Source organism: Bos javanicus, chromosome 7 (genome assembly GCF_032452875.1).
Source record: "Bos javanicus breed banteng chromosome 7, ARS-OSU_banteng_1.0, whole genome shotgun sequence".
NCBI lineage: Eukaryota > Metazoa > Chordata > Mammalia > Artiodactyla > Bovidae > Bos > Bos javanicus.
The window spans coordinates 58,597,537-58,610,014 of record NC_083874.1 but is presented as its reverse complement, the minus strand read 5'-3'; the positions used below and the strand labels follow the sequence as shown (position 1 = coordinate 58,610,014).

Sequence of the window (12,478 nt, the reverse complement as noted above, 5' to 3'; positions counted from 1 at the left end):
GGTATCAGGAAATAATAAAATAACAAAAGTTAATATAGACACAGAAGAGAATTAGGGAATGCTCAGAAAAGCAGCTCCATGAGAAAATGTAGCCTGAATCTGAAGCTTAAAAGCTAGATGCTCCCCCACGCCGCCCCCCTTCAAGAGAGAACAAAGAAAAGACCAATGTAGACTGAGAGACTGAACTAGCAGGAAACTGATGGGAATAAAGTAAGAGATGTAGACAGGAGCCAAGCCGTTCACATCAACCTTTCCTAGGATGCTGAACCATGGGGAACTGGAGCACCGCATGATCACGCATACACTCTATAAAGATCACTGAATTATCCTATGGAAGGTAGCTTGGAAGATGAAATAACAGATGTTGTTGGGAAACTACCTGAAAGAAATTTCAGAGTGTCAAGGTGGAAATGATTGCATCATCTTAGATAGGACCGTGTAAGGGAATGAGAAGTGTCCAGAATTGAGGTTATTTTGGACACAAAGTCAAGAAGAGACCTTGGAAATGAATTAAGAGTGGAAGATGGCACATCAGGTGAAGGTGGAGGAAGGCATCAAGAAGAACACTTAGGTCTTGACCAAACAACTGGAGGAAAGAGAAGCAATTGGGAGGCTGAAGAGACAAATATCTGTGGTAAATGATTAAAACAGTAGTATAACATTAAATTTGAAGTGTCTATAGGATGTTCAAAATTTTCAGGAAGGCACTTAATATCTGGTATGAAGATCAGAGGAGAGATCTAGCAAAGAGATACATATATGAGAAATATATACAATTTTACATATGCAATTTAAATAAGGTAGATAAATGTGCTCACCTCAGTTCAGTTCAGTTCAGTCACTCAGTCATGTCTGACTCTTTGGGATCCCATGGACTGCAGCATGCCAGGCCTCCCTGTCCATCACCAACATCCGGAGCTTACTCAAACTCATGTCCATCAAGCTGGTGATGCCATCCAACCATCTCATCCTCTGTCGTCCCCTTCTCCTCCTGTCTTCAATCTTTTCCAGCATCAGGGTCTTTTCAAAGGAGTAAGTTCTTTGCATCAGGTGGCCAAAGTATTGGAGTTTCAGCTTCAGCATCAGTCTTTCCAATGAATATTCAGGGCTGATTTCCTTTAGGATAGACTGATTGGATCTCCTTGTAGTTCAAAGGACTCTCAAGAGTCTTCTCCAACACCACAGTTCAAAAGCATCAATTCTTCAGTGTTCAGCTTTCTTTATAATCCAGCTCTCACATCCATACATGACTACTGAAAAAACCGTACCTTTGACTAGATGGATCTTTGTTGGCAAAGTAATGTGTCTGCTTTTTAATATGCTGTCTAGACTGATCATAGCTTTCCTTTCAAGGAGCAAGCATCTTTTAATTTCATGGCTGCAGTCACCATCTGCAGTGATTTTGGAGCCCCCAAAATAAAGTCTCTCACTGTTTCCTTTGTTTCCCCACGTATTTGCCATGAAATAATTGGACTGGATGCCATGATCTTCGTTTTCTGAATGTTGAGTTTTAAGCCAACTTTTTCACTCTCCTCTTTCACTTTCATCAAGAGGCTCTTTAGTTCTTCTTCACTTTCTGCCATAAGGGTGGTGTCATCTGCATATCTGAGGTTATTGATATTTCTCCTGGCAATCTTGATTCCAGCTTGTGCTTCTTCCAGCTCAGCGTTTTTCATGATGTAGTCTGTATACAAGTTAAATAAGCAGGGTGACAATATACAGCCTTGACGTACTCCTTTCCCGATTTGGAACCAGTCCATTGTTCCATGTCCAGTTCTAACTGTTGCTTCTTGACCTACATACAGATTCTCAGGAGGCAGGTCAGGTGGTCTGGTATTTCCATCTCTTGAAGCATTTTCCACAGTTTGTTGTGATCCACATAGTCAAAGGCTTTGGTGTAGTCGATAAAGTAGAAATAGATGTTTTTCTGGAACTCTCTTGCTTTTTCGATGATCCAGCGAATGTTGGCAATTTGATCTCTGGTTCCTCTGCCTTTTCTAAAACCAGCTTGAACATCTGGAAGTTCATGGTTCATGTACTGTTGGAGCCTCACTTGGAGAATTTTGAGCATTACTTTACTAGCATGTTAGATGAGTGCAATTGTGCAGTAATTTGAACATTCTTTGGCATTGCCTTTCTTTGGGATTGGAATGAAAACTGACCTTTTCCATTCCTGTGGCCACTGCTGAGTTTTCCAAATTTGCTGGTATATTGAGTGCAGCACTTTCATAGCATCATCTTTTAGGATTTGAAATAGCTCAACTGGAATTCCATCACCTCCATTAGCTTTGTTCATAGTGACGCTTCCTAAGGCCCACTTGACTTCACATTCCAGGATGTCTGGCTCTAGGTGAGTGATCACACCATCATGGTTATCTGGGTCATGAAGATCTTTTTGTATAGTTCTTCTGTGTATTCTTGCCATCTCTTCTTAATATCTTCTGCTTCCTCATGCCACCTCTGCTTAATATCTTCTTTTTCTCCATAACATTTAGTATAATCTGATATACTTTGTAATTATTTGATTACTTTTTTATTCCCTATCTCTCTCAAACTAAAATGTCATGGAAGCTTCATGAGAACAGTGATCCATCACCATAGATTAGTACAGTTATTTTTTTTCTTTTGAATACAGTTAACATACATCATTACCTGGGAGGGTTTAAGATTTCACCCTGGTTGGAAGCTGACACGTTATTCTGCCACAGTTAAAGGCAGTCTGACAGAAAACACAGACTCCTGACTCAGAGAAAAGAGATGTAATTACTCAATAGCAATAGCCAGAGTCCCAGCGTTTGCTCTGGTTCCCCAGGCCCAGCCTCCATAGCGTGACACGAAGAGGGCCAAGGAAACATACAGAGAAAGCACAATGTGCTACAAGGGAAGGATGCCCAGCTTTTAAAAATCCCTAAATTTTTTCAAGGGCACTATGCCTGGAAATTCCCTGGTGGTCCAACAGTTAGGACTTGGTGCTCTCACTGCCATGGCCCAGGTTCAATCCCTGCTTGGGGAACTAAGATACCACAAACCATGTGATGCAGATACACAAAAAAAGCATTATACCTGCCTAAACTTTGCCCTAGTGAGAGATACTATCTTATACCCAATGGCAAACAAACCTCTCCTTTACACCAGAGAGAGAGACTATTCTACATTCCAAGGCTATTTCCTGTAGAAACACTCTTGAAAAGATTGTTTGAAACACACGCAGTCGATGTCTCTACCCATAAGACATGCAGAAAGATGAGAAAGAATTGAGAATTATCTCCCCAAACCACAAATCGTTCCAAAATATACACAAGGCATATTTTGGAATGAAAGATCAATTCTTTGAGGTAGGTACTGTTATTATTTCCATCCCCAGGTGAACTACTTGTCCAAGGACATAGAGCTGGTAAGAGGCTCTGGTGAGCCCACTCTACCTTGGAGTACACACACACACCTTAGGAAAGAGAGTCCTCCTTACCTCTAACCTGGCCCTCTGTCAGCTACTTTAGGCTTTGTGAATGGGTGGCAGAAAAAGACAGAAAACAGAGAAAGAATTTTAAAAGCTGAAGAAAAAGAAGCAAGAATGGAATTTTTTTAGATATTCATACCTCTTATACACCTAGAATTACAGAGGACAAGAACTTTTGAGTTCACCTTACAGATGAGAAAACCAGAACTTGACCATGGGCTTTCTCTCCATAGTCAGAGGAAGTTAGGGCAAGAACCAAGTAACCACTAGTAATCTCTTCCTGACAGTCTTTACCTTGCACGTTTACCTAGGAAGGCCTAGGGCATTCCTCTCCTACACCTTTCTTACACTGGTGGTGTGCCCCAAACCTGGAGGACAGGCTATACTACGGAGTCAATCAATAACCAAGGAGATCTGTGACGCAGAGCAGGAGGTGGAGACTGGAAGCCCACGCACACTATATGACCCTTCCAGTCCCAGGGTTCCAGAGCGAAGTGTAAGTTCAGTGCAGTTTTCGACTGAGCTCTAGAACCAGCATTTCAGCCATGAAGGTAGCAAGCATCTTTCTCCTCACTGCCTTGGTTCTGATGAGTTTATCTGGTAGGTGTCGTTGCTTATTTTTCTGATTTGAGTAAAACCTTTTTGACCTGTTGCCTTATTGAGCACATTACTTTCAAGACTTAGAGTCTACTCTTGGACAGATCTTTTGGTTCTAGGGAGGTGAAATAAGATCAGTAGATGAGAATTATATATCGAAAGAGGGATTTTAACATAACACAGGAAAACAATTTTACTAGTGCTCAGACATGAAATTTTTTTTTTTCAGGTAATGAAGCTGACTCTTCAAGAGATATGGTAGAAAAATGAAGGGATTATTTCAACATCAAGTACCCTTCTAACTCTGTACATGTTTAAGGCCAATTTACAAATTTTATGTTCTCATGGAATTGTAGAAATAGGTTACAATGGTTTCCAGTTATTCAGTGTACAGGGCAGAGTTTAAGAATTTGACTTTTGACCTACAGAATAATTTTAGAAAAAATATTCTTTTTGAATAGATGGTATGTGTATATCTTCAAACTGTCTTGATAATGCTGAGAGACGATCTGAACCCCCAGAATCGGCATCAGCTTCCTTTTTGTCTTTGGAAATGGATAACGTGTTAAATTTTTTATCAGATCTAGCAAAGAAACCAAATCAACACTTTATGAAAAAAGGAACAATGCTTGTTTGTTGTATTTGCTAAATATTTATGGGAGTGGTGGTCCCTTTTCCATTTCTCATGCATATCAATTAATACAGATAGATACCTGTGTGGCGATCACCTGCTCATTAAATCTTAGACTCAACTAGATTCTAAAATCCAGTGGGATTCTCACCACATCAGGTTCTGACTATTCCAGGGACCTTCTTTTCCAGGCCTGTGAGTGTCTTATGCCTTTTCAAAACATTTAGCTCAGGAAAACTACCTCCTTACCTAGTTGACCTCAGAGATTGTTAATAACAAAATCAAATCTGACCAACATTTCTTCCTTTAGAAGAAGTGACTAATACTATCAAATTAGTCCATCTTCCCTACAATGAGCTCACCCAGAGTCACCATATCCTACATAAACGTGATGTCATCAAGACCTGCTATTTTCTGGAAAATGCAGCATGACAATTTTAAGTATCTACCTGTAAATTCAAAAAATGTGAATTAAACTAATAGCACAATGCAATGGACGAAAAGAGGTCTTTGGGAACCAAAGTTTGAGTTGTCAGAAGATTCCACTTTTTTTAGTATCACTTACAAAAGAAGACTTATGTATAAATATAAAAGTTAGTTTTGCATCATAAGACCTGGTAATTGCTAGTGTTAACTGTTTTACTGGTTATAGAAACTCTCCATATCTTTATCTATAAACTTAAGATAGATACTTACATTTCCTACATCAATAAACAAGTTGCTAACTAGAATGTCAGTGAGTATTCAGAAGGTATTTGCTCTGTGCCTGAGACATCTGAAGCAGTAAGTACATCGTTTTTATTTTCAAGGAAACAAGTCAACTTGTCTTAAATATACAAAACTTTTGTCCTAATCAAATTTTTGCTTAATTTTTTTGAGGTTTCAGAAGGCAGGCTGTGAGTGAACAGCAGTGAGATGTCCTTGAGGAAAAAAGATGGAAATAAGAAGGGCTAGGTGGTGAAAGAGGCCAGCAGAGAAAACATAGACTTAAGTGCAAGCAGAAATTTCTGAATGAGAATACATCTGTCCTCTCCCATTCAAGACTCAACTTCACATGTCTGATTTATGTTTTCCAGGTAACAGTGGAGCTAACATCCTGGGAAGAGAGGTAGAGACAATTTTGTAATTTTTTTTACCTCCGGGGCTAAAAGTGTTTGTTCCAACCAAAGCATAGTCTAACTCACCTTTCAATTTAGCCTCAAGTTAATACAAGGAGTTTGAACGCTGGCAAGGCTTAACCTACTAAACGTGGGTAGTGATTGTAGTTCCCCACAGGTGCTTATGTTGAGGGACAAATTCTCAGATACACAGGCAATTTCTGTGTAGTCGTATTATGTTTGCTGTAAAGGGGTTTTTATATATAGTGGGGCTATCTTGTAGGACACGAATTTTAAGTGGAGACCAGCGGAAGAAGTGTCCTCTTTTCATTACATTTATATGTAGTGAGAAGGCCAATGACAAACCAAAAGTGCATGAGTAAATAAATTACTACATCTGTGATGTATTATAAAGAAGCTCTGATTCCATTAGCAACTTACCCTAGAGTTTCCGTGGTGGCTCAGTGATAAAGAATCCTCCTACCAGTGCAAGAGACCTGGGTTTGATCCACGGTTGGGGAGGATCCCACAAGCCGCGGAGCAAAAAACATGTTTGCCAAAACCATTGGCAAATGGGTTTCATGCTCTAGAGCCCAGGAACCGCAACTACTGAGCCCTCAAGCTGCCACTCCTGAAGCCCATGGGTCCCTAGACTCATGCTCCGCTACAGGAGAAGCCACTGCAATGAGAAGCCCACACCCGGTAACTAGAGAGTAGCCTGTTCTCACTGCAACTAGACAAAGTCTGTGCAGCAACAAAGACCCAGAGCAGCCAAAAATAAATAAATATTAGAGTCAAGTGGTGAAGAGCTAAAGTTCAGGACCTGGATTGACAGGGTTTAAATCCAGGAACCAGTAATTATTAGGTGTGTGACCTGGGATGATTTACTCCCTTTGTACTTCATTATCCTTACTAGAAGGAAAGTATGATAAAAAAGTTCATAGGCTAGTTGTGAAGTTTAAATATAATAATACATAAAAAGCATTTTGGACAGTGTCTGCCCTGTGAAAGTCATTTCATAATTACTAGTTCTTACTGATGGTAGAGAAAACAGGCTGTGCAAAAACTCCAAAGGTGGAAGGCACTGCACGTCTTTAAGTGACTTGGATAAGACCAAGGGAACAGGACTACTGTGTGCAAGAAAGAACATGCTTCAAGGTATGGCTGACCTGAGAGAAGCTGGCACTTGTAGTGACTGTAAACTTGAACATTCTCTCACTCACCCTATTCAAACCTCACAACACCACGATGAGACAGGTAGGAAAAAGGACAACATCATTCTTGTTTGGCAAATGAAGTGACTGTGGTTCAGAGACACCAAGAGATTTCCCAATGTCACACAGCCTGTAAGTAGCAGAGGCATTACTTAAAACCAGGTTTTCTGAACACAAATTTTGGATTCTTCCCTTTAGAACACTTAGTATCAGCCTTCCAATCCATTTTTAAGGTGATCAACTCAGGCAGATTTTAGAGACTGTGCTATAAATTCAAAGAATGAAAAATGATGGGAAATGATTCTGTTTCATTCCATTTATAGGCCAAGTGCACAAATGAAGTGAACGGATGTCCCAGGATCTATAACCCTGTCTGTGGGACAGATGGAGTTACTTATTCTAATGAATGCTTGTTATGTATGGGAAATAAGTGAGTACAAGCTTGAATTTCTTTTAAAATATATATTTTAAGCTAGATGTCTTCAGATTTTTATATATCTAAGACTCAGTGAATATGCCAATAACATGAATTTCACCATGTGAAAAACAAAATACCTAGTTTTCCCTCAAATATTCTTGATCTTTTTCTCATTATATATCTGTAAAGATTATATAGAAGTGTGTGTGCATTATGATAGAAGAGTATACATTGTGTCAAGCATTGTGCAAGGTATTTAATATTCATAATGACTCTATGAGGTAAATAATACTAAGCTTATTATGTCCAGGAGAAAATTGAGATTTAGTTAGTTTAAATAATGCTTAGCAATGAGTGACAGATCTGGTACGAAATCCTTGCTCTTTCCATGATAAAGTCAGGTACCAGCCTAAGTACATGTGAGATACAGAAGAAAATCCTCCAGGTTTTGTCTCCCAGTTTGCTTACGCTCAATGCTAACACAGTGGGGTCAGTGGTCGTGTAAGCAAAGTGCTCTGAGAGCACAAAATCAAAAAGAATTAATTATGCCTGCTAGGATTTTGAGAAGTTTGGAGGCTTTCTCTAGGACATTCTAAAGAAAGAGAGAGAAGTATTCCAATATGAAGAAAAAACTGAACAAAAGCCAGAAAGTAAGTAATAATATGGTGCAGTATAAAAGGTGTTTAAGAAATTACCAAGCAATAGAGGAGGTGAATGGCACCCCACTCCAGTACTCTTGCCTGGAAACTCTCATGGATGGAGGAGCCTGGTGGGCTGCAGTCCATGGGGTCGCTGGGAGTTAGACACGACTGAGCGACTTCACTTTCAGTTTTCACTTTCATGCATTGGAGAAGGAAATGGCAACCCACTCCAGTGTTCTTGCCTGGAGAATCCCAGGGACCTGGGAGCCTGGTGGGCTGCCGGCTATGGGGTCACACAGAGTCGGACACGACTGAAGCGACTTAGCAGCAGCAGCAGCAGCAGAGGAGGTGAAGTGTTTGAATGCTTCTTTCAATTATTTTTTTAAAAAGTCAGTTCTATGATAAAAAAACTCCAAGGTTAGTATAGTATGTATAGTATAGTATGTATAGTATATAGTATAGTATGGATTTTTTAAAGCTCACAATGTACCCCAAATTCCCTTATACTTAAAAAAAAACATTCTTTGCAATAGTAATCATCGTGTTTACTAAAGTCCTAAAATATGCAAAGGTGAATTATATTGATTAGGTGACCAAAAACATATTTTGGTAACACTTTTTTTAATGGATGTGAGAACCAGCCTCAGTGGAGTTTCTGAACTGACTGTAGGTGGCTAGTGATGGGAATCAGACTCACGAGCTCAGAGAAATAAATTTGCCACAGATATTCTGTCTTTGCTACTGAACACTTTCTGCCAAGCATTGTGCTAGTCTCCTCCACTTGTGAATATAACTAAGAGAAAATAGCACAAATAAGGTAATTTCTTGTAACTTGTGACAAATGCCGTTACATGGGTGTTAGCAATGTGCTATAGGAATGAAGGAGAGAGACAGATTGCTTCTTACTGAAAGGGTCAAGAAAGGATTCATGAAAAGGAAGTCATTTAAACAGTGGTCTGTTTTCATAGTATCACAAAAGCCTTCCAGGTTAAATAAAGATGTAGAATGGTCAAACAAAAGAGATTCCGCAAGGAACCTAGAAAATTCTGTTATTTTGGAACTGATGTGGTGTTAAGACTTTGATTTAGGCTCAAATGACTGCATGCACTTCCATCATTCCACTGCTCTAATTCACTGTATCATGAACCCTCTCTTTGATCTGCTTTAAATCATTTCAGAAAATTCTTGGTATTTAACAAGGATTGTGGAAATAGGTTCCCAGGGAGAAATATTTAATATCCTAAAGTTGTAGGCTGAAAACATTAGATTCTCTGCTTTTAAAAAAATCCCACGTTAAAAACTTATAAAAGAAAGTTGAAACCACCTGTTAATTTTCTCAAGGCCTATGTTATTGATGTTAAAGTCAAACATCATATTTCTGTCCAAGGGGAGGGGAAAGCAGTACAACAGCCTTGAGACTTGGGCGACTTCCAAGTGCCAAGATCAAACGGCCTAACATTTAGAGTGAAACACTGGAAAAATATAAGCATAGGGCTGGGACGCCCTGTTTCTTTAGATTTTAAAAATCTATCAGTCCTACCTGTTTTTTCTATTCTTCTAAAAATATGTAAATAAGGGGGCAATATTTGAATGCCCAAAAAAGTACTTCTATTCCTATAATTCCTATATTTCTCTAAGAAAGCAAGAGAGAGAAATGTGGCTTTTTCAAAAGTACCATTTTTTTAAAAATACTTTTAGCTGGAGGATAGTTGTTTGACAATGTTTATACAAGAGTGTGAATCAGCCGTAAGTATACATATGTCTCCTCCCTCTTGAACTGCCCCCACCTCGTCCCACCCCTCCAGGCTGTCACAGAGGACTGCATTGAACTCCCTGTGTTGTTCAGCAACTTTCTATTAGATATCTATTTTACATGTGGTAATATATATGCTTCAATGCTACTCATGTATCATTTCGCTTTTCTTTCTACTGCCCATCAAAACCACCAAACAAGTGTTAATATATTGTATGGTTAACTAGATCCAGGTTCTGACCCTAGTTGTTGAGTTTTGAGATGAGTAGAAGAACAAGGGCTTGCATCTCCTTGATCACTATGCTCCTGGCAGATATATTCAGTAAGAACTTTTTTTCTAATTACTCTATATCTTCTCAGGCAACCTACACTGGCAAATTCTTTTCTATAAACTAGCATTCTTCTGTAAGAACCTTTAGCGATGACGGAAATGCTGTCCAATATGGAGGCCTCTAGTCATGGCACCAGCACTTAAAACGTGGCTACCGTAACCAAAAAGCTGGACTTTTAACATTATTAAACTGATTTAAATTTAAGCAGCTATATGAGATCATGTTAGCTGTCATGGACAGCATAGCTGTGGAAAATAAGTCCAACCATGGGCTCTGTCTAGATGCTAACTAAAGCAACTATCCTACGAGATAAGGATATGATTTCCCTTTGCAAAATCTCACAGATGGGAATCCCCAGAGTCCTAAGGCAAAGATCCGAAAGTAGCCTGGGCACCTGCTAAGCTGGAAATCTGGTGGCTAGGACAATGACGTCAGCAGGAAAAGCAACAATGGATTAAAGATTAATTCCAAGGCTTTTAATGATGCCCTGCTAGATCTGTCAACTCTATAAGGATGAACATTTTTCCCTTCTGTTGTATTCTCAATATAGGTAGTAGTTCTCAATCAGTATTTGATGACTTAATAAGTGAATGAATATATGAATAAGAGAAACAGAAATGGAAGGAAATCTCAAACCTCTCATTTTAAATAAAGCTGAATTTTTTCCTTGTTTTCCCCCCATAGTCACATTTTCTCAGCAAAGTTTAAACTAATTTTTTTTCCCCCAATCTCTTCTACAGGGAACGTCAGACTCCTGTCCTCATTCAAAAATCTGGGCCTTGCTGAGAACCTAAGTTCTGAAATCCCATAAGTACACTACAATGCATGGCTGGCCTGATTGCTGAATAAAATGCATCTAAATACGTCCTGTTGCTCCTATATGCTTTTTCCTCAAAGGCATGTTTGATTATACCAAGAACAGAGGCTGGAGGCAAACTCAAAATAAACCGAGTTTTACAAAATACAGCAATCCTATAATTTTGGACAGGGTTTCTTTCAGGATGCTTTTCCCTTCCCCATCCTCCTCACATTCTGAGGACTCTGTCTCAGGAAATGTGACTGCAGACATTAAATGACAGGATGCAGTCGATCACAAATATCGTAATCCCATGGGGATTAGACTAGCATTTTAAGAAACAATTGGAAAGCTCTCAGTCCAGAAACATGTTGCCTCACACCATTCACTGACTGAAATAATTTCTTTAGGGTTCCTTGGAATTTAACTGAGCATCTGTTGTGCCTGGCACTGGTCTAGGCACAGAGGCATACGATTCTGAAATGCTGCCTGTCCAGTGGAATAGAGTTCAGTCTTAAGATTTTCCATATATCTCACAGTAGATTTGAGGTGAGGCACGACTTTCTCAAAGAGGCTCTAAATCATTGAGGAAACCAAAAGAGTTACATTTTCTCAGCTGTGTGGTGGAGGAGCCTTTGCATTCAGCCTTAATTCTGCCCCAGCAGAGGCTATTCCCCACTAGTTACTGAGATGAGTGGCAGTGATGGAGACTTCCCCATTTTCTCTGGCAGCCCAAGGACTCTATCTCTGGCTTGACTTGGAGATTTGCTTTTTTGGGTCTCACGGGTTTGCGCTGAGATGAACAAAGAGGAACTAAGACCTGATTCTGATTTAACTTTTGCCACCAAAGCACTCCCAAGAGATGATCTGCTGTGAAAAATAGGGACTTCAGACCTACAAGACTACAGATGAAATGGTCATGAGGCCTCTGTGTAGTTCACTTTGCTTTACCTATGAGCCACAATAACCCTGTGTAGTTAACCTTATCTCGTGAGTAAACTTAGCAAAGTTAGATAACCTGACTAATATCACCACCAAATAAAGTGGCAAAATTGGGCTTGTAATTCAGGACAGACTCCAAATCTAATGCATTTTAGTCGAAACCACAATCACCCCAGGTAGACTATCCCTTCCTGATTTCTACAGAAACTTTAGGTAACATGCTCACATTAAATGGCATATGTAGAAATAAGAAGTGCCTCAAAAGGAAAAATATATCTATAATCACAAAAATAGAGAAGGAAAAGCAGTTTGAATTCCTAAGCTCAGACAAAGAAGTAGCCCAGAATGGAGAAGTAGATAGAGGGTAAGATGACCCTGAGATGCATCAGGTTCCCTGATAAATAATGGAGAATTCATCACCCATTGAACCAAGAGTAGCCAATAAAATCTGTCCCACACTTGCAAAACACAGTTGTATGACACTTAAGGTTTAGGTTAATTTCTTGTGATATTCAGAATATACATGGCTTGAGGTTTAAATCTGACCACTAGGGGATGCTGTGGTCTACTAAGTGACTCAGGCAAACACACCTCACAGCT

The 12,478-nt window shown here is 39.5% G+C and overlaps 1 protein-coding gene across 1 annotated transcript; it reads left to right on the top strand.

The window, feature by feature from the left end:
- The first annotated feature begins 3,929 nt into the window (after window positions 1–3,929).
- On the top strand, window positions 3,930–11,005 carry SPINK1 (serine peptidase inhibitor Kazal type 1). The gene is made up of 4 exons (XM_061423908.1): window positions 3,930–4,057; window positions 5,762–5,793; window positions 7,320–7,426; window positions 10,881–11,005. Exons 1-4 carry the CDS (start codon window positions 4,003–4,005, stop codon window positions 10,924–10,926), a joined length of 240 nt encoding a protein of 79 aa, XP_061279892.1. The 5' UTR covers window positions 3,930–4,002; the 3' UTR covers window positions 10,927–11,005.
- The last annotated feature ends 1,473 nt before the right edge of the window (window positions 11,006–12,478 follow it).

Bases quoted from the DNA above. Each gene is read 5' to 3' on its own strand.
- SPINK1 (XM_061423908.1), top strand. From the start codon at position 4,003: ATGAAGGTAGCAAGCATCTTTCTCCTCACTGCCTTGGTTCTGATGAGT. The intron at 4,058-5,761 runs GTAGGTGTCGTT...TATGTTTTCCAG, and splicing joins GGTTCTGATGAGTTTATCTG to GTAACAGTGGAGCTAACATC. The intron at 5,794-7,319 runs GTAGAGACAATT...TTCCATTTATAG, and splicing joins CTAACATCCTGGGAAGAGAG to GCCAAGTGCACAAATGAAGT.